A 25,467-nucleotide genomic window follows, 5' to 3' on the forward strand; every position below is an offset into this window, starting at 1 on the left:
CAATTGACCATACCACACAATTTGCTTTGCTTGACTTTAATACACCTCTCCTTGTTTATTAAACAGCTGTAAGTCAAGTGTCTTTCAGAACTATCCATACCTCCTGATTTTTATTTAGTTATCTTACTGCAGTGCTTAGAATTTTACAACCACAAACATCAGTGCATTTTATAGGTGATTTTAAACAACAAAGAGGCAGAACATTAGAGTGAAATATAAGAAAAAAACGATTGCCTGACACCAATCTGGATGGCTATGTAGATCATAATTAGAAAAATAATAGAAAAAGCCTTTATTGACCTGCCCGACTGGTGTAAATGACACATAAAACAAAAAGTTAAAGTAATTTTGCAGCTTAAAAACATTTACCATCGCTTTAGTTATAAAATGTTCTTGAAGAGTGGTGAAGCCATGTATCAATGGCTTTTTCGTTGGCCAGGATGTCCTTTTGCCAGTCCATGTGCCACCTGAGGTTAGCGATGACCTCAGAATAGTTTCTCCCCAAACTGTCCCGCCACGCAGCAAACTCGTTTTTATTGTAGAGATGGACAGCCGAAGAGACTTTTGGATAATCTACAATGCTGCGCAGCAGTTTGTCCAGTTGAGCCTGAACGTCTGGGAATCTGAGAACCACATTGTGCAGCTCATCTTTGTCCACTGTGACATCTGCAAGAGAAAGGGTACAGAAGGGGGCGTTCAAAACCGGCCATAGTTGTGACTTTCTCTAAAGGTATTTATGAGAAGGAAGTGAAATAGTTTGAAACTCACTGAAAAGTTGCGGGGGGACACTGATTCCGTCTGCATAGGCAATGTATTTCCAATGTCCAACCCTAAGCATATATGTAGAGGCATTGGCATTGCAGCCATGATATTCACTCAATACCCACTCTGGGTGTTCGTTCTTGGACACATTTCTGGATGTGGAGATCAGAGGCAGGACAGAGTGGCCACTTAAATTGCCCACAGCTGAGATACCAGCAATCTCTGTAAAGCAAACAGAGTTCAAACACTGAAAATGTACGTCTGCTATTGCCTGAACTTAAAACAGGTTTTTCTCCTTTCCTACCGAGCACAGTGGGATGGAGGTCAACCAAGGACACAAGCTGGTGGACCTGCAGCCCAGATTTTAGCCCGGGGCCCATGATGAGCAGGGGGACACGAGAACTGCCTTCGAACATTGACATCTTATAGAACTGCCGGTGCTCCATGGCTAGCTCCCCATGGTCGGCTGTGAATATCAAAACAGTGTTGTCCAGCAGGCCTTTCTCCCTCAGAGCTGAAATCACCTGACCTGAAGAGACAAAAGGGGTGGAGAACACGTAACGGTGATCAGAATCCGACGCCTGGAGCATGTTCCACAATATCTGCAATGTTGGTAAGACAATAAATTAAAATGTTATTTTAAAACAATAAATATATTTCCCCTCTTGCAGGCCACAATGCCACAAATACCACTCTCTGCTGCTGCTGCACCTTTTCCTAAAACACTTTTCTTCCACTTAACTTTCATTGAACAAGGCTGGATAGAGCCCTCTGTGAACAGCCAGCTTCTTAAGCAATGTTCTTTTTTTGATTTTTAGACATCTGTAAAGTCAGCAGTCTTCCCCATGATTGTGTGACCTACTTACCTTTGAAGACCATTTAGAGGCTCTTCTTAGAATTAGCTGGGTAGTGTGTGAAACCAAAGGTTTCCACTATTTAACTTTTAAAACACTTTACATTTAGACACTGTTTTTTTGTTTGTTTTTGGCTTTCATTTTCTGCAAACTATAATCATCAAAACTACAATAAATGAAGTGTTGACATATTTCACTGTTTGTGCAATGAATCAATGTAATATATGAGTTTCACATTCTGAAATAACTGGCTAAAAAATATATACACTTGATATGTACTTGTAAATGCTTTCATTTGTCTTCATTTCTGTTGGAATCGCTTTTTCGTTTTTTTTTTTAAATGTGCGCTGTAGCCCTTACCAAGCTATAATGTGTCAATAATCGTACTCCAGTTTCTTCCAAACTCTTTCTCTCAACTAACCCAGCATGGCATCTGCTTCCGCACACATGGCATAGTAGAAGGTCCGAACGCTTTTGATTTCCTCCTCAGTGAAGTCGCTGCTGCAGTTTTTGGTGAAGGTGGAGTAGTAGTCAACAGGATGCATGGCAGCCATAGGCAACCATTTAGGAACAGAGACAAGCTCAGAAGACACCTGTGAACACGGAAAACAAAAGTTATTTAGTGAAGCGGCGCAAAGTAATCACGGTGTATGATAAAAGAATAACAGTAAAAAAAATAGAATGCCTTTGTGAGCCAGTACGGCGAGCTACGGAAAGTGGATCCTCCAGCTGTAGGGCCCAGAGATTCAGTTCTATAGGGATGAGGCAGATTGAGGCCGAGATATAGAGCAAAAGGTTTTTTTGACATGGCAGCTGTTTGGCGGATCCACTGAGCAGCTTTATCTGTGTTCTTCCAGTCTTTTTCCATAATTCTTCTGGTTGACATGTTGCCAACAAGTTGGGAAACAGGCCGGCCTTCCTGGCGAAGAAGGAACCGGACATCTCGAGTCCACGCCTCGACGCGATTACTGCAGCACATGGGGGGGGGGGAAAAATCAATAAAATCTATGGGCATCCGACAATCAGGTCTGACAGAAAGGCCTAACATTGTTTCTCCTGCCCACCTGACTGAGTGACTCCCTGAGGTGTAATCCAGCTTTCCCAGCATCTTTGTACGATATCCCTTCCTCTCCAGCAAATCCATCCACGTGGTTGAGTTCGCATCCAAGCACTTGTAGTTGTTCCATGACTGACTGAGGTGAACAAACTGACCACTCCACATTGCTGCAGAAAAGGTTCAGGAAATTAATCTGATATCTCCTCATTTGAGTATCGTGGAAAAAGTATTATTATTATTATTATTTTATTTATAACTAAGTGTACCTGCTCTTGAAGGGCAGCAGATGGGCGAGTTTGTGTAAGTATTGAGAAAAGTAGAGCCCAGCTCCCGGAGATAATTTATATACGGGAGACGCACAACTTTGCTGCCTGGATCAAACGATAGTCGACCATCCTGAAACAAACACAAACACATAAACACCAAGTATTGATAAATAAATAACGGGGGTGACCTAAATCTGCCTACAATACAGAAAGTCACTGTTCATGACGCAAAACTTGTAATAAACGTGTAGTCCAAATCATACTTACAAATGCATCACTCATCACCATAACAATGTTTGGTCTGGTAACATTCTGGCTACTTTCGCCACAGCTTTGGAGGAAGAAAATAAAAGCCAACAAAAACATTTTTACACCTTCTATTCAAATCCTATAAAATAACGCATTTTCTTAGGTGAAATAAAACATTTGCCAAAAAGTGATTAAATTAATCGGCGCAGAAATAATAATAATAATAATAATAATAATAATAAAAAAAAAACTTCTTCCTTGTCGAGATTGCCCACCGAGGAGATTCACATCCGGGTGAAGTTTTCAAAATAAGAGTTTTCTTAAAATTAACTTTCCAGTAACGGTTGGGGGATTAAACAAACAAGGGAAAGTAAAACAAAAATAATACAACTATGCATTATTTACCACCTTTAATATTTTTAAAAACAAAAAGAACTCTTACAAATTACAAACTAAACACGGTTCAAACAAACTTTTTAACATGGCAAATGAAAACTCTAGAGGGCAGCATTTATCTATGTACCACAATATTGCTGAGCAGATTCTGCAGCCATCACAACTATTTTTGTACATTTTGTTGTATTACTGAAATTGCTACCCTTAGCATGATTGTAAGCAACTTAATGTCGAGCTGTGGTAAATAACCAAATTTAGAGTTGAGTAATGATGCTGAAGAAGGCATCTGATTCAAAACTCCTGACTTGTGATCAATTAAAGAGTGATCACGTTTACTTTCAAGGACAATAAAGTTTGTTTTTCAACTTTATTTGGAAATCTAAAGTAATTCAGCTGATTAAACTTGAGCTGCATCGTCCTGCTCTGAACAGAAAAAAAAATATTTGCACAACTTTAATTTATGAAACCTTTATTCTATTAAAGAAAATACACTGTTTCGGGGGAGAATTTAGCATCTTTACCTCAGATTAAAACTACCTTGGTCAAACTTGTACAATATTATTAGTATTTTTTTTTAAATGTATGTGTTTAAAGAGTGGGAAAGAAGAGGATCGCCCAAAGTTAGTTTGCAATAACCACCACTGGGCATAAATATTTATTTTAACAAAGTTAGCAATAAGAAATTATAATCTCCACATGACACCATAACTTGTTTGAGGAAAAACAGAGGCCTTGGCTTTCTGCGGCATTCAACAGGTGGTTCTGCAGCTCATGCTAGCAACACTGATGGCCACGGGGTGGCGTTTTGAGCCTTACGAGTTGTTTTTCTGGAAAAAGAGAGCTCAACACAATAGGAGCAGTGCTCATCTTTGCAAAGATTATTTCAGAATTAATATAAGGGGAATATATCAGATATTTTAAAACCCTTGAGAACATTCTCTTCTTCTGCAGTCTCTTCGTGGATATGCTCTGCTTCCAACAATTTTGCATGGCCTTTAATGCAGGCACCGTGCAAAAAAAAAATGCAGGACTGTTGATGTAACAATGCTCGGCTGTACAGACAGTAAAAGAAACGTTGTGTTAAAGCCTGGAAGCTGCAGTCTTACACAGACACCGAGATGCAGGAGTAAAAGCGATCCTGAAGCTTATCAAAGCAACAGCTTTATCAGATGATGTGTAGGCATCCTGTCCTTATATAGTACTACAAAATTACAGCTGTCATTGCATGACAAAACCCTAATCTGTATGGCTTTAACTGAATCATATAAGGCACTGTGCTGCAATATATGCTGAGTCCAGTAAGAAGGAGCAGAATGTCACCACATCCCAACACAGAGAAGGGATTACACATTACACACTTTGCTCTTTCTTTAGCTGCAACATAAGCACGTTTAAACCATTTATGAATACATATCTAATGTTGCAGCTGATTTGAGAAGCCTCACCCTTGAAATAACTGCGACGTGTATTTTTTTTGTTTTTTTCTACCAAGCGTTTACATTCAGTAAACCTGTTTACAGAATGTGAGCCGGGCCGCACTCCTCTGCTGTCTGCCTTGTTCCAGAAGGAAGGAGGAGGGAGGGCAGCAGCGCCCGGCGCATGCGCACATGGTTGTTTTTCACCCAGCCTGTCGCTTAAAGTGAGCTGAGCTTCGGGGGTTTCCTTGTCTGTGACTGGAGACCATCAAGCAGGATAGGCAGATGATAACAGCATCCACTGCTGTTAATCAGCCCTCACATAGCTCAATGAACTGCTCAAAAAGAAGCCACTGATCGTGCCTGCTGCTTTTTGCAGGGCAGAGATACTGGTCAGTGTCTACAATCTGCATCCCCCTTTACCCTCTTTTTTTTATTATTATTATTTTTCTCCTTATGAGATTATTTTTTTCATAGACTTCTGCTTCAGAGCTCAAGGTCTCTTCTCCGCCATGGTGCTAGGAAAGGTGAAGAGCTTCATTGTAAGCTACGACTGTTTCAATGACAGCAACGTCCCCGTGTTCTCCAGCGGGGACTGCGTCTCAGGGAGGGTGATCATCGAAGTCACCGGAGAAATCCGCGTCAAGTCTCTCAAAATCCACGCGAAGGGTTTCGCTAAAGTTCGCTGGACCGAGTCGAGAAATGCTGGATCCAACACTGCCTACACCCAGAACTACACGGAAGAAGTGGAGTACCTGAATCACAAAGACATCTTAATTGGGCATGAGAGAGGTAAGTTTCTATTCGCATTTTTCGCAAAGTTTGGTAGCAGCAGTGATGCTTCCCGGGGGTCATGGCAAATGACTATAAAATGAACTAAATAACCGGATAATTGTGTGGCCTCTATCGTCTACAGTTAGACGTAGTCGAGTATTTTACTTTTTGACAATGTCCCCTTCCTTGCTTGCTTGTTTGTAGTCAAGGTGTCAGAATGAATGACAGCATCTCTATAGCATCTTTCTTTGTTTTTAACGTACTTCTTGCCTAAAATGTAAATAAACGAAATGTTCCGCCACAGTAGAGCACATTGGACACTTAAAATGACAAATGTAAAGTTTTTGTTAAGAAATTTTATCGGGAAACAACCTCGAAGTTTCCCCTATTGTTCAAAGCGGTTCAATCCTGTTCAGAAAACTGGATTGAGAGTGGGCGGAGCCACGGCGCATCCCCTCCTTTTCTCGCTTGTGATTGGTGGAGATGCTCTTACGTGTAGTCAATGACATCATGGTTTTGCAGAGTGACAGACCACTCAGCAACTTTTTTCAATAAGGAGAACACCTGCAGAATATCACTGCGGAAGCTTTTTCAATTAAGTCTTTTAGCGTTTTTATGTGTGGGACACTTAAGTTGGCCACTTTCAAACGAAATTGTGATGTTGTTTTCATCTCGGTAGCTAATGTAAATGTCCTCAGCACTCTGGAGTGGCTTTAGACGAGGCAATGAATGGAATTAAACTAAACAATAATAATAATTAAACGCGTTGTAAAGGCGTTCTGTGAACAATGAAGTGGTTAATTGTTAGAAATGGGTGATAGTTGCGGGTCTGCAGTACCGGAGCCTGCAGCGCCGCGCAGTGAATGCGCCCTGCGCTGCCGCTGAGAAGCTGCTCGCACCGGTTTAGGCCGGTCTCCTCCTGTTGGAGGCTGCCGTGTGAGTGACAGATCCGCACTTGTTTACCACTCTGCTGCTGCTGCTGCTAGGGGGAGGGTGTGCTGTGCTGAGCTGGCAGACACAGCTTAGCAAAAACTATCCTCTCAACTAAAAATTGCATTGAGTTTTCGTTTTTACAAGCGTAGGTGAATCCCTGTTCACCTTTTTATGGAGCAAAAATCCGAAACTTTCTGGTTCTGTTGTGTGATGGTGCGTTGCTTTGCCTACAAGCAAGTATGGAAAACAATATTTTAGCTTCAGTACTTTGTGCCATTTCCTAAGAGGTAGAATTTAAATTTCCATAGGTGGTTTTGGCTTTGATTGGCACTCAAATCACATCCTTTACATAACTCAAACCCTCTTAAATTTTAATAACAATTATGTAATTTTTCTTCCAAAACATACACTTAAAATAATAATGCAGTATAATATAAGTGTTTCTACAGAATGATTTCCCAAAATATCTACATTTTTAAAAAGCTTACTGTAACTATTTTTATTTTTTATATTTCTATCTTTAAAGATTTGTAGTCTTTTTGTGTCTCACCAAATTCTGCTCTGGTGGCCTTAGTCGTCTTTGGCAAGCAGCTTTTGAAAGATTTCGGCATTGTTTCTTCGGAAGCATTCAAATTGGATTTAAGTTTCTATTGAAAGAATCAATCTTATACTTTTCTAGGTCACACTTTAATTCTGGCACTCCCAAATTGAAAGTTACCACTCGCGCAGTTTCATGACTTACAAAACATGAATCAAACGCCTACAAAAATAGTTAAAACTTTTTATATTCAAACATTCAGAATATATAAAAATGACAAAGCAATCTAGAAAACGGAGCTGGCAAAAGTATGAGTCTTTCAGATTAAAAAATATTCAGAAGCCATGTAAATTATCTGGGGTATTTTGATTTTTATTCATACAAAGCCCTATCATACATAATCAACCCTCTTTCTAATCATTCAACTTCTTTAATCTCCCTTTTTTTAACATTTCTCTGCTGTTTGTCTCTCAATACAATAATTTTTTTTCCAGACAAATTTAATTGTAAAACACGTTTATTCTCTTTTTGTCTCCCCCACCCTGTGTTTTTTTTTGTTTTTTTTGTTTTGTTTTGTTTTCTTTCTTGATATGATTTTTCAGATGCCTTCGTAGAGCATTTTGCCCAGGTATGGTATACATGTGTTTGGAATATTGTCCTCCTTGTTTTTCAGACGATGACAACTCAGAGGAAGGACTCACTACCATCCATGCAGGAAGGCATGAGTACGCATTCAGCCTCGAGCTTCCACAGACGTAAGTGGTCTGGTACAACGTGGAACCGAGAGACCATGTGTTCGCTTTCCACCGTACTTATGTTTGAATTTTTGGCGTTCGTCTCAACCTTTTCTCTCCTCTCTGCGTCTCTCCTGCAGACCTCTGGCTACCTCTTTCGAAGGAAAGCATGGCAGTGTGCGCTACTGGGTAAAGGCAGAGCTGCACAGGCCATGGCTGCTGCCATTGAAGACCAAGAAGGAATTTACAGTCTTTGAGCACATTGACATCAACACTCCATTATTGCTGGTGAGCTCTTCTGAAATGACCCATAGTATTTTGTTTTTTTGACAAGCCGAATGGATTTTTAAATGGCTTTCTGGTCTTTCTTGTTCAGTCACCACAGGCTGGCACTGCAGACAAGACGCTTTGCTGTTGGTTCTGCACCTCAGGTCCTATTTCCCTAAGTGCCAAAATTGAAAGGAAGGGATACACCCCAGGTGAGAATAAGATGGTAGCAAATGCAACGTTTTGTTTTTGTCCTCACATCATGCATGCGTACATATGCATTTGCTGCTTTTGTGACTGGAAAAACACCAGTTAATGTTTTTTTTAATTTTTTTTTTCCCCATCTCACAGGAGAGTCGATTCAAATCTTCGCCGAGATCGAGAACTGCTCGTCCCGCATGGTGGTGCCAAAGGCGGCCATCTACCAGACCCAGACCTTCTATGCCAAAGGGAAGATGAAGGAGGTCAAGCAACTGGTCGCCAACCTGCGGGGAGAGTCTCTGTCGTCTGGCAAAACGGAGACCTGGAACGGCAAGATGCTGAAGATTCCTCCTGTTTCGCCCTCCATCCTGGACTGCAGCATCATCCGAGTGGAGTACTCTCTCATGGTGAGTGCCGGCCTGCGGTGTGTGGAGCGCCATCTCTCGCGCGCTTTCCAGGCATTCGGCTCAAGTGTCCAGAAATGACAGTCATGCAAACGCAAGGGTCTCTGCTTGCATAACGTTATTATCACCACGACCTATTTTCAGAACTGCTATCGGTATATAATCAATATTTCCTAGTAGACACTATTTGTCCTGGCTCGGCTTAGACAGCCAGAGCTTGGACTGTACCCTCCTCATGGCACTAAGAGCATTAGCCCAGAAACCTTGGAGCAACACCTGCCCTCTGGGCGCCTAATCTCATTACCCTTCGAGCAGTCATCCTTCCAGCCTAAGCAACTGATTGCTAGACACTGACACACATATCTAAAATGTAAAGTCAAGCTAATTACCTAGTGTTCACTCCACTGCAAAACACAGAACTAATTAGTTTGCTTTGCCTCTGATTGATCTTTAAACTGCTGTTGTGTTCAGGTCTACGTGGACATCCCGGGGGCAATAAACCTGTCCCTGAACTTACCCCTGGTCATCGGAACCATTCCACTCCATCCGTTTGGCTCCCGCACCTCCAGCGTCAGCAGTCAGTGCAGCATGACCTGGCTGAGCATGGGTCTACCAGAGAGGCCTGAAGGTAGATTCACTTGATGTCGTGATTGAAATGTACGCACCTGCTTTAGATGAATCAGGAATTCATTTTAAAACTTTTTTTTTTTTCTTTTTTACTCACAGCTCCTCCAAGCTACGCAGAAATTGTGACAGAAGAGCAGAGGCAAGGCCGCCTGGATGCCCCAGTGGTCCGAGAGGAACTGGAGGGTCCTCTCCTGGCCTATATTCACGAGTTCCGCTTTCAGCCCCCTCCTCTGTACTCTGAGGTAAGCCTTAAAAAAAATAAAATAAAATAAAAAATCATCTGATCAGTTGTATTCCAGAAATCATCCATTCTCTTAAATAATCGCCTGTTTTTCCTCCAGATTGATCCTAACCCAGATCACTCCGGCTGTGCAGAGGAGCGCAGGCTCGATGCCTGTCCATCACGCTGAGCGTTTCCTTAAACTTACCCCAAGTGAGTCGGGGTACCTAAAGGAACCGCCTTGAAAGGCCGAACTTGAACATTTTCTCGGATGACGACATTGACACAATGCTGTTGATATCTGGAGAAAACCGTGAGATCTGACCTACAAAAGACTTGCCCAACGTCGAGCCGGACGAGGCGACGCATTCTCCGCCTTTTCCTCAGAAAGAGAAAAAGACTTCTCCGCTATGGGGTTTCACCATCTTCCTGAGGAATATTCAGCCTGCGTGGAGGCTGGCAGTGGAGCCCTGGTGAAGAAGTTGGAGGAGGAGGAGTCACCAAGGCTCAGCCTGCCAAGCTCCTCTTCAGCCTCAACTCTTCTGTATTTGTGGCACATTGAGGATGTGGCTCCTTACACAAAGGGGGGAAACTAACCATGTCCAGACTTCAGCAGAATCACTTTAAAAACATGGGATGATTGAAGGAAAGTAACTGTTCTAACAATTATAGTTAAGGCTTGCAAGCAGTGGTTCAAAACAGAGCAAAGACTAATTCCTTTTGCCTCATGTGGGGGATTTTTGTTTTGCACATTTTTGTTCTTTACTTGAGTTGGGTGGCTCTGTTTAATTTTCTTTTTTTACACAAATCACTAATGGTTTGCTTTCAGTTTTGGAAAAGACCAGACCGGAAAAAGCAGACTACAGGCTTAACAGTTAAGAGTATCATCTGCAAAATGTTTGACTTTTGAAAACAAACAAAAAAAAGACTGAAAGTATGAAATGCACTGAATTTATTTTGAGCAGTTAGCGATTTTTCCGTTTTTCAGTACATGGCGACTAATAAGTTACCTTAGATTTTTTTTTTTTTTTTCCTCTAAGTGTTGGTGGAAGCTGTTAAGTAAGGTGTTGCCTCCGTAGTTTGAATTCCCGTCTAGCTTCCTTCTTTTTGTGTTGCGTAGTTTCTGTTATTCTCTTTGTATCTTGAACTGCTAAAAGCTTTTTCTGAGTTTTCGGTTCCAGGGTTGCTCTGGCTTCGGACTGGTGGGGTTGCAGTCCTGCTTTTGCCACTCAAAACGTAGCCGAGAAGACAAGTGTGTATTTTAGAGAGACTTAACCCTAACTGCCTGCAGCCCCTCCAGTCCTTGTGCCAGAGTATATCCGACTGGCATTACTGCCCTAAAAGCACTGTCTCAGGTGTGCGTTTTTGTTTTTTCACTTGCCAAGTGGTTTTAAAAAGTGGATTTTTTTTTTTATTGCACTGTTCAAACTTTTTTTTTTTTAACTACCAAAATGAGAGAACAGTCTTGCAGACAAGCGAGACAGCTTTTGAGATGAATCACATTCCCTTTTTGTCCTGCTGCACTTGCTTACTGCATCCCAACCAACAGACTTTTTTGCCAGACCAGTGAAACCACAATGCTAATAATAATGTATAAGTAAAAAAAAAAAAAAGAAAAGAAAAGAGGAACATGAAGTAAGAGGAATGTCTGCCTCTGTGCTGAAGAAGCAAACTCGGCACAAACGGAAAGCCGGAGTCTGTGCTAAACCTCTATACAGGCTGGTCAGAACAAGTAGTAGTAGGAATAATGAGTAATACATTGGTTTTCTAACTCATTTCATATAATAGACCACTTGTAATAGAGGTTTGGCATAGTCATAAAAGACAAAAAGCAGCACTTTTTTTTATATAACAAAAATACAAATTAGCGTTCAGTGGTGAAGGTCTGGTTGAAAACACGTCGGTACTAACAATGTAATAAAGGGGCTTTCAGTAAGGAAGTGCCGCTTAGGATATTAAAGCATTATTCACTCTGTTTTAATGTTAGAAACTTAAGTTTACATTTTTGTTTGTTTTTTTTTTTTTTCTTTCTTTGAAACCTAGCTAACACTAGCTTGCGTGTGCACGCTTTTATCGAAATCCTTCTGGCAACTAAAGCAAACGGCTTCTGACAGTGACGGACAAACTGCAGAACGTTAATAAAGTGATCTTATCTTAGTGGCCTTGTTGCAGAAAAAGACCGTAACACGGTTCCTCGTTTCATTCGACGTCTGCTCTAACCGGTGTTCTCGTTTGTGTTCGTCCACGCCTGTACGTTCTTTGACCTTTCGATGTTTATTCAAAAAGTTGAAAAAGGGAAGAGAAAAAAAAAGGTCCTTTTTTTGTTAAAGTAAGTTTGTTAAAGAATGAAACCTTGTCTATGATGATAAATGGTGTATATTATCTCTTTTTTTTCCATTTACGTGGGCATTCTTAGTGGGTTTTTTTGTGGGGTTTTTTACAACCATTTTAGTTTTTCTCCTGATTTCCCTGATTTTACCCCTCATCCCAGTTTGTGGGTGGCAGCTGTTGATCAGTGTCCCCCACCTCCCACACTCCACCCTCCCGGAGAAACATTTAGCAGTCGTAGGGTTGTAGACTAAACAATTCCTCAGTTGTAAACTTGTCTAAACGCAGTTTGAAGTTCTATTTTTTGTTGTTGTTGTTTTGTTTTTATCTTAGGGAAACTGCGGTAAAGAATAAGCTTTCAGGTTTGGTCAGTACCATAGTCCATTTGCTTGGACTTCAGAAGTAGTCCAGTGTCAAAACTAAGCTAAACTCCTGACCTAGTAATAAAGGCAGGAACTGAAATGTTCAGATATTTAAAAAAAAAAAAGAAGAAGAAAACTTAGGTGAAGGGGTCTGAAACATTTTAGAAACGAAGTGCAATATTACTCACTGAATTTTCTTTCTCCATTTGTTTCTGTTTGTATCTTATTGTTTTGTCTGTTAATCATGATGATGTGTAGTTATTCTATGAATATACTATGTTCTGAATGATTTAACCTTTGTCTTGTTCTTCCTTTTGATTTAAATAAAACTTTAAATTAAAACAAGCAGAGGCGGGTTTTTGTTTACATAAATATCCTGGACAAGTTTTCTTGTATCCAATAAACCTTTGAACTCTCGAATATTTCTGTTTAATAATTGTAAGTTTTTGTTGGATTCATAACATATTTCCACCCTGCCCTTTTATAGGAACGCAGAGTTGGCATGAAACGATGACTAATCATTTCTCAATGATTGACTAAGATTGGAATATTTTAAGTGGGTAGAGTTTTAGTTCCCCAGGCTTCAGAAACATGGTGCCACACTGCCCCTAGTGGTGGTTTGAAAACAACACCTTTCACTGCTGAGTTGCATGACAATACACTCATAGTTACTAAACTAAACATTACATTCTGAGAATGATGGATATGAGTTATGAAATGACATAATAATGATCAATCAAATGATCAAATTATGCTTTAGGTTAATAGGGAAAATATTTATGCATGAGGTGTTCAAGAAGAGTTGCTAATATTAAGGCTGACATTATGGTTGACCATAACGTTTCGGACCGTTATTTATTGTTGCTACATCATCTGAAACAGAATTTAATTTAATTTATAAAGTATTTGCAAATTATGTAATTGTAATTGTGTAAAAGCAATCCACTGCCACCTACTTAAAAAAAAAAAATTCAGTTAGCTTATTTGTGGAGAATTATACATGTTTAAGAAAGAACATGCTGTTGCTGCTTCAGCAGGTGCTCTGCTCAAATGGATCCAAAATGTAACTTTCGAGTCTACATGCGATGTGTGGTGGGATGTCAGCACTGCCTGTCAGCCTGAACATCTGAATGGTGGAAAAAACACAGTGGTGGAAGCATCATGCTGCGGGGATTATTTCTTTACAAACACATACCACACAGATTCATATTTGTAAAACTTCTGAAAGACACTTGCACTCTTTTCGTTTCTCTATTATGTGCAGCTTGATGTTGGTCTGTCATAAAAATGCCAGTAAAATACACTAAAGTTTGTTTCTGTATGCAAACAGAAGGAATGTACGAAGAGTTTACATTTATTGTCGTGTTTGGACTAATGTGTCACGTTGGACTTTGTTTGGCTATTAATGTGATCGTCACAGCATAGCCTGCAACTAACATTTTAAACAGACCTCTAGAGACTTTTAAAGTCATTAATTTTGTGAAGCTGCAGTAAATGTTTGACTTGCATAAGCTGTAGCTCTCCGACTAAAAATAGAGCTTCTCTGGGTCTGGTGAACTGCGACCCATTTGTGATGTTCAGCAAACTGTGCTGAGCCAATCAATTTCACACGTAATACACAGACCTACATATCACATCAGGGCCTAATACCGATCGATTTTTTTGAAAGCTATGAAGTATCTATGTACACGTCACATGAACGGTTTGAATATTCCCAGAATGTGAATGACAGCATAGCACGTCAACAAAATGCCTAAGTGAAAAGTTAATATTCATTGTATAATTCAACAGAGACGTTTCTCAAACAGTCAATTTTATTTGTATAGCACATTTCATAAACAAAGCGGTTCAAGGTACTTTGCATCATAAAAAAATATTAAATTACAAAGCTATAACACCGTACAAACATTACATTTTGATGAGAGCCATCACCAAATTCATACACGTCAAATAGTTTGGTCAATGTTTCATTTATTAAGATTCAAAAGACTGATTTAAAGGAACTCAGTGTTTCAGCTGTTTTACAGTTTTCTGAAAGTTTGTTCCAGATTTATGATGCATAGAAGCTGAATGCTGCTTCTCCACATTTATGACATCTAAAAACTCTTTTTTGTCAAATGAGTCTATGTAAACTTCACTCAAAATGCAGCAAGATGTTTCTTAATCTTTAAAAGAAACTTTTCATGTGAAGAACATTTAATCAAATCGAATCAAACCAAAACTTGAGGGAGCTTCTGTGATGACTCAGCATCACTGACCAAGCACTTCGGTTTGCCTTTGCCCGCCCCCCCTCAGCCCTCAGCCTCAATCCCCTGGCCCCTTTTGACTTTTGTGGGCCCTTTGTGAACATCTGACCCTGTACATTGAAAAAGAACCGGAGGAGGGGGGCAGCTGATGTGGTGGTTGGTGAGCTCACCAACAGTTTTGATTAGTAAATGCTGACACTAAATAAACCTCAGCTGTTTCCTCTCACCAGTTAATCCCACTTACACGAAGCCTTTGGTGATCCAGAACGTCCCAGCAGCTTGGCGTGACCAGAGACCGTCAGCGTAGATGGGGGGAGGATTGGCTCGAGGCCCCCTGAATGCCGGCCCGCCGGTGCCACATCATCACTGTGACATAATAGAAATATACACACATGCAGCTCTGTACTGAAGCATGAAATCTCACAGCGACGTTAGCTCACGTGTTCCAGGAAGCAGAGGAACAAGTCGTACAGCTGCAGGCTCCAAAATGTTTAGGAGCACATTTAAATCATCGCACAGTGCCTGGATGAATGTGTGCAAAAAACAACATTTTATGCAGTGTTACAAAGGCCGAAATAAACTCAAACAACTTGAACATAAAACTTAGAGCGAGGTTAACGCTGAGAAGCAACAGCAGCCTTTTAATGCAAGATGTTTAAAGTAGAACCGATGGAGCCAGTGAGAAGAATGTGAAACGTAATTTTGCTCTGAGGTGATAATCATTTCCAATAAATTATAATTTTTCTTAATAACAACCCTTTAAGAATGAATCAAACACACTTTTCATTAAGCTGATATTTTTGTATTAAACCTGAAACTCATCACAGTTAATAGAAATGAAGGTAAACACGTCAGTCTGTGCGAAGTTTATCCATAAGCACGTCTATGTTTAGTTGACCGTTCTTCGACCTTGCTCCGAGCAAGTGGTGTGCTCAAACTTAACATCTGATGTTTGTCAGCCTAAAGAGAAACCAGCTCACCACGATGCCAAACAGGATCCCTGCCTGTTTCTTTATTAGAGGGGGAATTTACAGTAAATCAGAAGGACAAAACCTGAACTTATGTCCTGCCTTCCTCAGCACTTGTCCATATGCTGTCAAATGGAAATAGCTGAGCATGTCAACAACAGCTGCTGCACAGTATGCTTCACTCATCAGTTTAAGGCCTCTTGCTTGACTCTTAAGTTTGTCCTTCTATGAAAGATAGCCAAGTCTCGACTGTCCGACCCGAGCGTTCAGATTTATTATTTATACAATGCATTGAAAATGCCCTTTGTTTTAACTCTGTAGTGAGGAGATCTAAATATACACACTGCCTGGATTTTTTTAAAGCAAAAAAAAAAAAAAAAAGTTAAATAAAAAAGAAATATTTTGATAATGTTAATTGAAAGTAAATTTAAACATCTCCATTGTAGCTACCGGCGTTGTTATGCTCCTTCGTGTTTAGTCTGGGATGGGAACATGATAGCCAGAGTGACAGTGTGCTATGTTCCCATGCCAGGACCCCCGTCTCTGCCACGCCACACCCCCAGCATGGTGAGCATTCCCTTCCTCCAAACATCCTTTGCTTGCACTCTGCAGTCCAATCCACCCATAGCCTGCATGTTTGCAACACAAACACAGCTTCAGACGTTTCAGGCCTCACAGTACAGTCCAGAGAAGTCCTGCACAGTTTGCACCTCTGTGGGCCGTCATTAAAATAGAAGCAGTGAAAAGTTAATGCCTACTAGGTCAGGACATTAAAGCTACTATCGGGTGTCTTTTTTATTATGCAAAGATATATATGTGCGATCATCTTCAAACATGTTCTTGCAAATCCACACGGAGCTTCGTAGGAGCTGCTGGTCGACGCTGGAACATACGTGAAATGCCAGTGAATCCTTGCTGTCAACTTGATTTCTGGCATTTAAGCTGTGCAAGCTTGTAGCATCAGAGAAACTGTGCAAGCCCTATTTATCAAGCTAGAGCTCGATAATAGCAGCTGTCAAACCTCGTATGCTCTGAGAATCTTTTCAGAGCCGAGAATGGAAGTAACCCAGGCTTCCTTTTGAAGACTTTGGGCTTATTTTTTCCCAAATGTCACTGACATCTGCATGTACATGTGAACCAATTATGTATCCAAAAGCTCTATGATGGAATGGCTTCAATTCAGAAATATTTAGGCACTAGAGTAGAGATAAGTTAGATTTGTGGCTTGATAATTGATGTTCAGACACATGCCATTCAATCTTGAGCACATTTTGCACCAAAGAAGATGCAAAAGAAAATCAGTCTGGTGATGCTCGAAACTGGTTTCAGGCACTGCAAGCTCCAAAATATTGATAGATGTAATTTCAGCAAGAGCTGGTTAAATAAAGTAGACTTGGTTAGAGGGGACAGCAGACAAATGCAAAAAAAACATAAATAACCCAAAAAACACTTCAGATTTGTGAATCTAAAGAAAATTGAAAATTCTAAGTACTTTTTTTTGTCTGCTTCACAGTCATACTTTGTGACTTTGTATATCATAAATCCCAGTAAGGTACACTGTGGTAGTGAAATCTGAACAGGTATTAATACTATGAAAACTTTGTTGTTGATTCTCCGAATCTCCAGTGTTCAAGGGCTTGGTCCTTAGTGGGGTTCTTATTGGGCTCAAGTGTTCCCTAAAATGCCAACATACGAACCACATGCTCCAGTTGATATCTTGTTAAGTACTAAATTAATCATGTGTCTGCCTTCACTGCTTTATATAGTATCTATAGATTCCTTAATTGGTGCAATCAGGCAAAGAGAAAGTCATCCGGAGAGAAAAGAAGCCAGGCAGTGAGCGAAATTATCTCATCACCTGGTGGATTTATATCTCCCGTGGTTCAAATGATCCGACATTCTCCTTGAGGTGGAATATTAAGTCCTATTGATTCAATCTGTGGCAAGCCAACAATAACACAGAGGGTCAAACTCCAAGTGTTTTTATGCAACTGTCTTCCCAGAGTCCTTGGTCAGTGCACGCTCTGATTCGAGGGAGCAACAGGGCGAAGCTGAGGAGTGCAGTTTCATCACTTGTCTTATTTTACCCTGCTGGTCCCCAGTGGAAGTTGTGACAGCTTCCTTTTTTTAGCCATGGCTGACTCATAGCATAGCTCCAAACACCTCCCGCCCCTCTTCTCTCATGTATTTTTTTTTTTTAATTTCCCTGCTCAGCTTTATTCCTCGCTCTCTGTAGCCGCTCAGATTCTCCTGAGTCACAGGGAGAAAAGGCGACCATCTCCCCACCCCAGCTTGGGAGTCTCGCTCGTGAAAAACAACAGGTGCAGATGGAGGGCCGATGCAGAGGGCGGGCTGTCTGCTGGGAAGCGTGTCCAAACCTCCCTGTCATCTCGCACTGTTATTTCACCCCTCGGCCTCCAAGCATCCAATCTGTCACCTCTTTCCAATCGCTCTAAACTCTCTAACCCCCTGTCTGCCTATCAGATCACCCCTGCTCCAACTCTGCCACTTCTCTACTTCTCTAGCTCTTATCTTTTTCCACACTCCTCCCAACAAACTGCATTTTTTCCCCCAGGCATATTACTAATTGTCCTCTACAATCTGTGCAACACAAACTTATCACACTGATGTGTCGATCCCTATTTTAGATCAACGTAAATCAATTTTTCTTACGGTGGCGACTGTGGTAGGAGATCATCTTGCGTTAGGTGGGATGCCGGTTTGAATCCCTGCTCTGTCTGTCTCAGACAGACAGAGCAGGGGCAAGACACTTCACTACCTGCTGGTGGTGACCAGAGGTTCCAATGGCACCAGCGCACTGCAGCCCTGCTTCTGTCAGACTGCCCCAGGGCAGCTGGGGCTACAATGTAGCAGCTTTGGGATCCTCTGGACTTGATAAAAGCGCTGTACAAGTACAAGCCATATATAAGTCAGCATTTCTTCCTGATGGGACAAAAGTAGAAACTTTTATAAGGCATGTGTCTTGCTCCATATGGTGTAAACCCAACATTTCAGGAGAACATCAAGCTTGGAGTCAAACATGATGGTGGCAGTGTAATGGTCCGAAGCTGTTTTGCTGCTTCAGCATTTGGAAGACTTTCCATAGTAAGTCAACCAACCTGGAATTAAGGATGTTAGGGTTGTATAGCGGCAGGACAATAATCCAAAAGCACATCAACAAGACCAACTCTCACTGCCTTAAAAGACAAAATCAAGGGTTTGGAGTGACCTTAGCAAAGCCAAGATTTATGACGAAAATGGTTGACCTGGATATTGAAGCTTGTAACTGTGATGTGACAAAGCATCGTGTGTGTGATGTAAGGTCTCGTTGAGCATTATAGCTGTACCATGTGTCACGTGACGTCATGAAGACATGATGGACGTTATGCTAAACAAGAAATGTTCCCTCATCCTAATATGGAAAACATTCAAAGCATGAAAACCGGACCCATGTTGAGAGTGTTAGTGGACTTCCAGAGAACTGCAGGGATCAAGAGGCTAAGTTTGGCTTCATCATGCTGTTCCAGAGACTTCTGCTATTAATGGGGCGCAAGGTAACAAAACATAAGACTTTGGTTTCTCATCCTGTTAAATCTGTTCCCAGATGTCCTCTAACATCAGCTCATGTTCCAGAAGTTTCCAACTGTCTGGTCTGGACCTGATCGGACATGGCTAGTATTTCCCCATAGATCCGGCTTTGCTCATTGGGTTATATTGACAGATAAACTACTTAGTCACCCTGTCCGATGTTTGAGAAGCAATAAGAAGGTAAGAACAGGAGGCCACATGTGGAACAAAAGTAAAAGATTTGCACAAGCAAGTAAGCATGGTCCAAATCGTCCCTAAACAACCCAAGAGCAGCATCACAGTCTGATGAAAGCAAAACATATTAATTATATAAAAAAAGACAGCTCCTGAAATCTTAAAGGGATTTAATTTGGCTTTATAGCAACAAAGAACACATTGGTATTACACAATAGATAAGTGGAATAATATAATGGGCTAATCTTATTAAGCTGTGAAGACAAAGAGCTTACTCACTCCAAGGACTATCTGACATTTATAACGTCGCTTTCTTTAATCAGACTCCTTATAAAACATCCTGGTTTAGTTTTACTTTCCCCTCTCTCTCTGGGTTATACAACTTCTGACTCTCCCGCCCATATCTGACCCACTTATCAGGGCCGCATTTCGAGGGTCCTGTTATCCTGAGGTCAGGGATTCTGTTTCATTCAACATAAATATATCAACCAATAAGAAAAGAGTGGGAGCAATCCCAACAATGTGTATTTTGTTCTGTCCCCTGAATCCACAACAAGTTGTTCGTTTAGTTTTAGTTTTTTTTTTCTTTTTTGTTGTTGTCATAATAACCCAGTTCCTTTGTTTAAGAAATACACGCATGAACAAAGACCAAATAATTTTAGGACAAGGGCAGCCTGCTCTGATTTACACCAGTTCTGTGACTCATTTTAATCTCTTAAAGCGACTTCCAAAAAAAAATAGAAAAAAAAAAAAGGTCTCATTTTATCTGAGTCAGTTTTTGGCACCTCATCTCTTTTCCCTCCAAACGAGATCTGCAGCACTGAGTGCTGTTCTGAGCAGACGGAGAGGAATGTGTGACACATAAATGAAATTGCTCCCTGACCAACACACACGCCGCACACACTGCAAGTTCAGGCTTTTTCATGGCAAGCTACTAGTTATCCAGGCTGCTTAGTAATCACATTAATCATATCGTTTTTTATTTTATTCTTGACAATTTTCTGCATTTCTTTTCGCAAATCAAACACACTCGCAACCCAAAAGAGCAACACAAAATGAAATTATCACAGAAGGAGAAATCAAGGAATGCTTGAATCCCTGTCAATGGCAAAAGCAAAAGGTATAGACAGTAAAAGTTTAGATGGAAGGTAATCTTTTCATGTCTACACTACTTGTACTCCAGAGTATTATCAAATCAAAATCAAACACCTGTGTCTTTTATTTATATTTCTACAAAAAAAAAAATCTCCAAGGAATTCTAGTTAAGTCTAAACAAACAAGCTCCTAAAATGATTTATCTTGCAAATGTTTTCACACTCTAACATTATCTCTTCCCTTTCTGGTGTGGATCTTAATCTTCCTTACCCAGTTTGTTCACTAATGCTCTTTGACAAACCTCTGAGTCCTCCACAGAATAACTTTACTGTCACTGAGATAAAATTATACACGTTAATCAGGTGCCAACTGGTTTAAAGTCATTTCATTTAGAGGTATTGGAGTAAAGGAGGGTAGATGCAAATGCATGCCACACGTTTCAGATGTTTACTTGCATGAAAAGATTTTTAAAAACCACACAAGATGCCTGTTCCTTTCACAACCGTCTTTGTGCTGGTCTGCCACACAAAATCCCAGCAGAAGACGTTGCAATTTATGCATGTAACTTGACAAAACGTGAAAATGCTTTTCACTTTTGCAAGGCAGTGTAGCTGCTGACTAAAAATAAAGTTTGACTTTCAAAGAATGAGTCCAACTCGCCCCATTAAACAAGCCCTGAAAACATTAAATGAACCATAAATTTCACAAATAATCTACAAAATTAAAACTTCAATGAAATTAGTGAAAACCCCGTGACCGAGAATGAAAAAGTAAGTCTTGCAACAACAGTATGTATGAAGTCAAAAACATTATTACATTATGCGTGTTTGAAGATTCTATTCTAAATGTGTTATTTTGCGTAAACACACGATCATAAAGCTTCGGACATCCGTCTTTCAGGAGGTTTCCCTCCATTGTCCTCTAAAGCTGTAAGTGTGAAGCAACAGGTGGAGTCTGCAAACATCATGACCTGTGAAGCACGCAGCATATAAAAAGCTCACGTTAACTTTTCCTGGGAAACATTTTCATGGTACTAATCGAGTGTGAATTGTTTAAGTGTGAAGGGCATTTTTCAAAGCATTACACATTTTACAGGATAATTTGAGAACAATCTTGGTGTGACAGTAAAGAGCTGAATCAGAAACAGAACATTGACTATTTTCCATCAAACAAATGCCTTTTTTTCCCCCCCCGACTCGATCAGTTGTCTGGCGTCCCTTCCAATCCCGACTGCCTTGTTTCTGACATTTCATCTCTAACTCCCAACAATAAGTGACATTGTTCACAGCCTAGACTGACCCACGGCCACTCAGATGCTGGATCAAACCAGCTGGATCTGGCTGAACGCACGCAGAGGAACTTATGTGACGTAGTGAATTTCTCCCTCTGATGTATCACTTCCTTTGATTTGTAAAGGCCACAAAGCTTTTCACTGAGGTCACCAGTCGCTCTTCTCTGAAGTGACCTTCCTCTGCTTCCCTTCTTCTTTGTCTCACTGATGTGGGGCATAGTAATGACGCCGCTTTGACTTCTCTAAATTTTGTCACATTGCAACCACACGCTTCAATGGACTCTTAGGGAGGATTTCCCGTGAGACCAAGCACAAAGCATCTGTGAAACTCTCACAAACTGAAACGTTTTCACAAGTAAAGAAATTCACCTCCTCTGAGTCAGTTCTTCTTTGCCAAGAAGCTCGCGCTCAGTCAGACTGGATGAGGACGCGGCATGTGAACACTAATTTTCAAGAACTTGCCAAAGATTCTCAACTATATTTAGTTCTGGTTTGATCAAAAGGCTCTAAGGATTTAGGTCTACGCATCTTCACACCATCAGCCTCTCTGTGCAACAGAGAACCCTCTCCACAGCATGGTGCTGCCGTCACCATGCTTTACAGTGGGGAGGTTGTGTCACACATAATTTGTGTGACTTCAGAGAGCAAAATGTATACAGATCATGTTATGAACACATAGTCTGTCAATGAAGAAAATTCCGGATTTTATGTTTCTTCATTTCACATAAAATAATTTAAAAATATGCAAAAATTTGTATATTTTTGTATCATGGTACTCTCATGACACACACACTTGGAACTTCAAACATGTTTCTTTAAAGAAAAAAAACCCAACAACTTTCTTCCATGACATCGTTTTAAAACAGCGGTTCCTGAGCTCCTCAGAGATCGTGACAAGATGGCTTATATCTCTCCCACATGTACCGGGTTGTCACAGCAGAAGCGTCTTGTGGGTGATAAACAAAAACTGGTTTCAGCCTGATGGACTAAGTGACGCAGAGAGAGACAAAGACAGAAACAGAGTGGGATAAGAAAGTTATATAAATGCTGGATGGTGGCCCAGAGTGAGGTCTACTCTTCCAAAAACGACATCGGAGACTCTAGTTCCTTATTTAAACTCATTACAAACAGTATTTCCTCATAGATAAATCACGAAACAGACAAAGCACAAATCATTCGAACAAAACAAATAAATACATTTTGATGTTACACCACACACAAACGTATGTACATGAAAGTACTCCCTGATAACGATGCATAGACACAGGGAAGACCGTCTAGCTGTCCTGCCAAACAGACAGCATAGTGATAACATGACAAATGTCATTGGCAGGCACCAACCGCTCCATGCACTCCTGCTGGCGAGGCACAATCCTGCATTTACACTCCCTGGTTAGTCGGCGTGGCAGCTCCAAAATGGACCGCATCACTTCTCACCTTTGCTGAATCACACTCTATCACAAAATACGGACCTCAAAACCACGACAACATAACAAATAAAATCCTTGCGTCTTTGTGTACTTTTGTTTTTCGTCTCTCCGGTGCAGTTGAAGCCGGAGAGGTCAGAGTGACAACCTGCTTCGTTTACGTCAACGGGCCGAGGCAGGCCATGCCATCACAATGCGTAGATATCCTCTTATGTTCTGCCTGACTACTGGAAACGCTGCATGGACATTGCGAAGTATCACATCATCTGATCTGGGTTTTTCACTGCCATCACCAAGTTGTCAAATAAATGATGTCATTTCTGAATAACTTGATCAAAGTTAGCTCGGCTTACTGTTTTGCCAAACATAATTTGTTAAGCCTTTAAGTCCGACATTAAAGAATAGAATCAGTCAAATTCTTTTGTGTGTGACGTCAAACAGGTAGATAACTTTGATAATATGTTGTCTCTGGTGGAAAAAACTTATCTTTTTTTTTTTATCTGTTTAACTTTTTTTTATTTCAGAAGCATACCTTAGGGCCTAAGGCTTAGGTCATCCAAGTTTGCTTATAACTTATTGTAAAATAAGACATCTAAAAACATCTAAAAATAAAAACTTCTTTAAAGTTTTGATGCTGTGTGACACTCCTGACACATCCTCCTAAAGTAGTTGATGATGTCAGGAACACCTGTGTGCCGACCGTGAGCGCCGTGCAAGAGATGGTAAATGACAAAACGACTTGGAAGAAAAGCACTCTGATGTCACTACAGAAAAAGTCAGGGGCAATATAACGACCACACACACACACACATGCATACACATAGTGATAGAAGTACATATTTACATCATACCCCCACTGAACTTGTTGTCTGTTTCTGCTTCCAGAGGGGCTGAGTGGTGTTGGGTACATTGCCTAAACATATGCAAACTCATCCTGTCGCTCCTGTCTAACGTCAGCCTGTTTACTTCAACGCTCTTGGAGTCACTCTGTTCTCTCTCTGCACATTATTAAAGTTCTGCATATATGAACGGCGCTTCGGCTCCTTCTGGGTCAAAGCTGTTTTTACTCTGAGGTGTTTTTTTTTTTTTCCAGGAAGGCTGTCAGGAGCGTGGGGAATGTTTTGAGAGAAAAGGTGCCATGTGTGCAATACACTGGTTTACAAAGTTTTACGAGCAGAGAGTAACTTCTGCCATCAAGAAATGTATAAGCAGTTTCTAAAATTATAGTGAGGCACATATTCTGTGAAAAAAAAAAATCAAGCTCCTCTGCTTCCTCCCTGTGGCTCTACTGCCATCTGCAGAAATACACCTGGTTCCTATTCCCACAGTGGAGCCGGCCCTGGATGTCCAGGCAAGTTTGTATGACAGATTAACACTTTTCCAGCTAATTTTTATGGTTTTCCGCCATTAGTGCATTGAGCAGCGCGTACATGATCCTGATTGACAGAGTTAAGACCTTCCTCCTGGCTCTGATTGGCTGTTTCTGACTGAGGAGTGCATTTCTGCAGATGGACGTACAGGAATAGGACCACAGGGAGACACAAGAGAAGCTCTGGTAACACTTTATTTGAAGGGGTGTGTAAAAGACTGGCACCTGTCATGATCATGGAGCATTTCTGAATGTTTGTGACTGTTGTCATGAAGTGTCATTTGGTAAATAATGACATTTTTAATGCATAGTTGCATTAAAAGTGTCAACTTTGCATTGTTTGGTATATAATGACACTTTCAAAGCAAAGTTGCATTAAAATTTGCAAATTATTTACCGAATGACGCTTCATCACAGCAGTCATAAACGTTTACGAAGACTGCTTCATGTTCATGACAGGTGTTACATCATGTTTATGACATGTCAGTTTTATGCACCCCCCCCTTTAACTCATGTTACCAAAGCTTTTTTTTAACAGATTATCTGTCTCATGCTATGCTGTCACAACATAGTGACAATTTTAGCAAACATGTAAAAACATATTCTTATAAAAGCTTCCCACTGCCGATTAAGATTTTGGTAAATTTTGACATTATACTTCTTTCAAGTTCGGTCCATTTTATTGGGGTTGTATTGGCCACAGAAGTTTGGTAGAGAACACCAGTGAACAAACAACTTCATGAATATCAGGGAGCTCATCAGATCATTTATGTCCCTGTCATAAATCAGAAATTAAGTTGTGGAGAGATTTGGTGTTATGGGTTATAAAGCAATATGACTAACAAGTGATGCAACACAACTGCAAACTTGTCAACACCTAGCTGTGTAGTTACTGTACACTTTGACATGACACGCATGTGGA

The 25,467-nt window shown here is 40.7% G+C and overlaps 2 protein-coding genes across 4 annotated transcripts; one reads left to right on the forward strand and one right to left on the reverse strand.

The window, feature by feature from the left end:
• Window positions 1-23: 23 nt before the first annotated feature.
• On the reverse strand, window positions 24-3,476 carry arsk (arylsulfatase family, member K). Its single transcript, XM_007562814.2, has 8 exons — window positions 3,207-3,476; window positions 2,940-3,069; window positions 2,681-2,840; window positions 2,302-2,584; window positions 2,038-2,209; window positions 1,067-1,291; window positions 769-984; window positions 24-666 (listed from the first exon to the last, which is right to left on the reverse strand). The coding sequence occupies exons 1-8, from the start codon at window positions 3,303-3,305 to the stop codon at window positions 377-379; spliced, it is 1,575 nt and encodes a 524-aa protein (XP_007562876.1). The 5' UTR covers window positions 3,306-3,476; the 3' UTR covers window positions 24-376.
• Window positions 3,477-5,222: 1,746 nt separating this feature from the next.
• Window positions 5,223-12,729, forward strand: arrdc3a (arrestin domain containing 3a). 3 transcript variants are annotated; one of them, XM_007562847.2, is made up of 9 exons: window positions 5,223-5,391; window positions 5,477-5,791; window positions 7,918-7,999; window positions 8,119-8,266; window positions 8,355-8,457; window positions 8,597-8,853; window positions 9,322-9,478; window positions 9,577-9,719; window positions 9,819-12,729. In XM_007562847.2, exons 2-9 carry the CDS (start codon window positions 5,512-5,514, stop codon window positions 9,885-9,887), a joined length of 1,239 nt encoding a protein of 412 aa, XP_007562909.1. In that variant the 5' UTR covers window positions 5,223-5,391; window positions 5,477-5,511; the 3' UTR covers window positions 9,888-12,729. The 3 variants fall into 3 exon arrangements, with proteins under 3 accessions (XP_007562909.1, XP_007562900.1, XP_007562925.1); XM_007562838.2 differs by having other exon boundaries at window positions 5,223-5,791; XM_007562863.2 differs by lacking the exon at window positions 5,223-5,391 and having other exon boundaries at window positions 5,699-5,791; window positions 7,847-7,999.
• The last annotated feature ends 12,738 nt before the right edge of the window (window positions 12,730-25,467 follow it).

Source organism: Poecilia formosa, unplaced genomic scaffold (genome assembly GCF_000485575.1).
Source record: "Poecilia formosa unplaced genomic scaffold, Poecilia_formosa-5.1.2 Scaffold5, whole genome shotgun sequence".
Lineage (NCBI taxonomy): Eukaryota > Metazoa > Chordata > Actinopteri > Cyprinodontiformes > Poeciliidae > Poecilia > Poecilia formosa.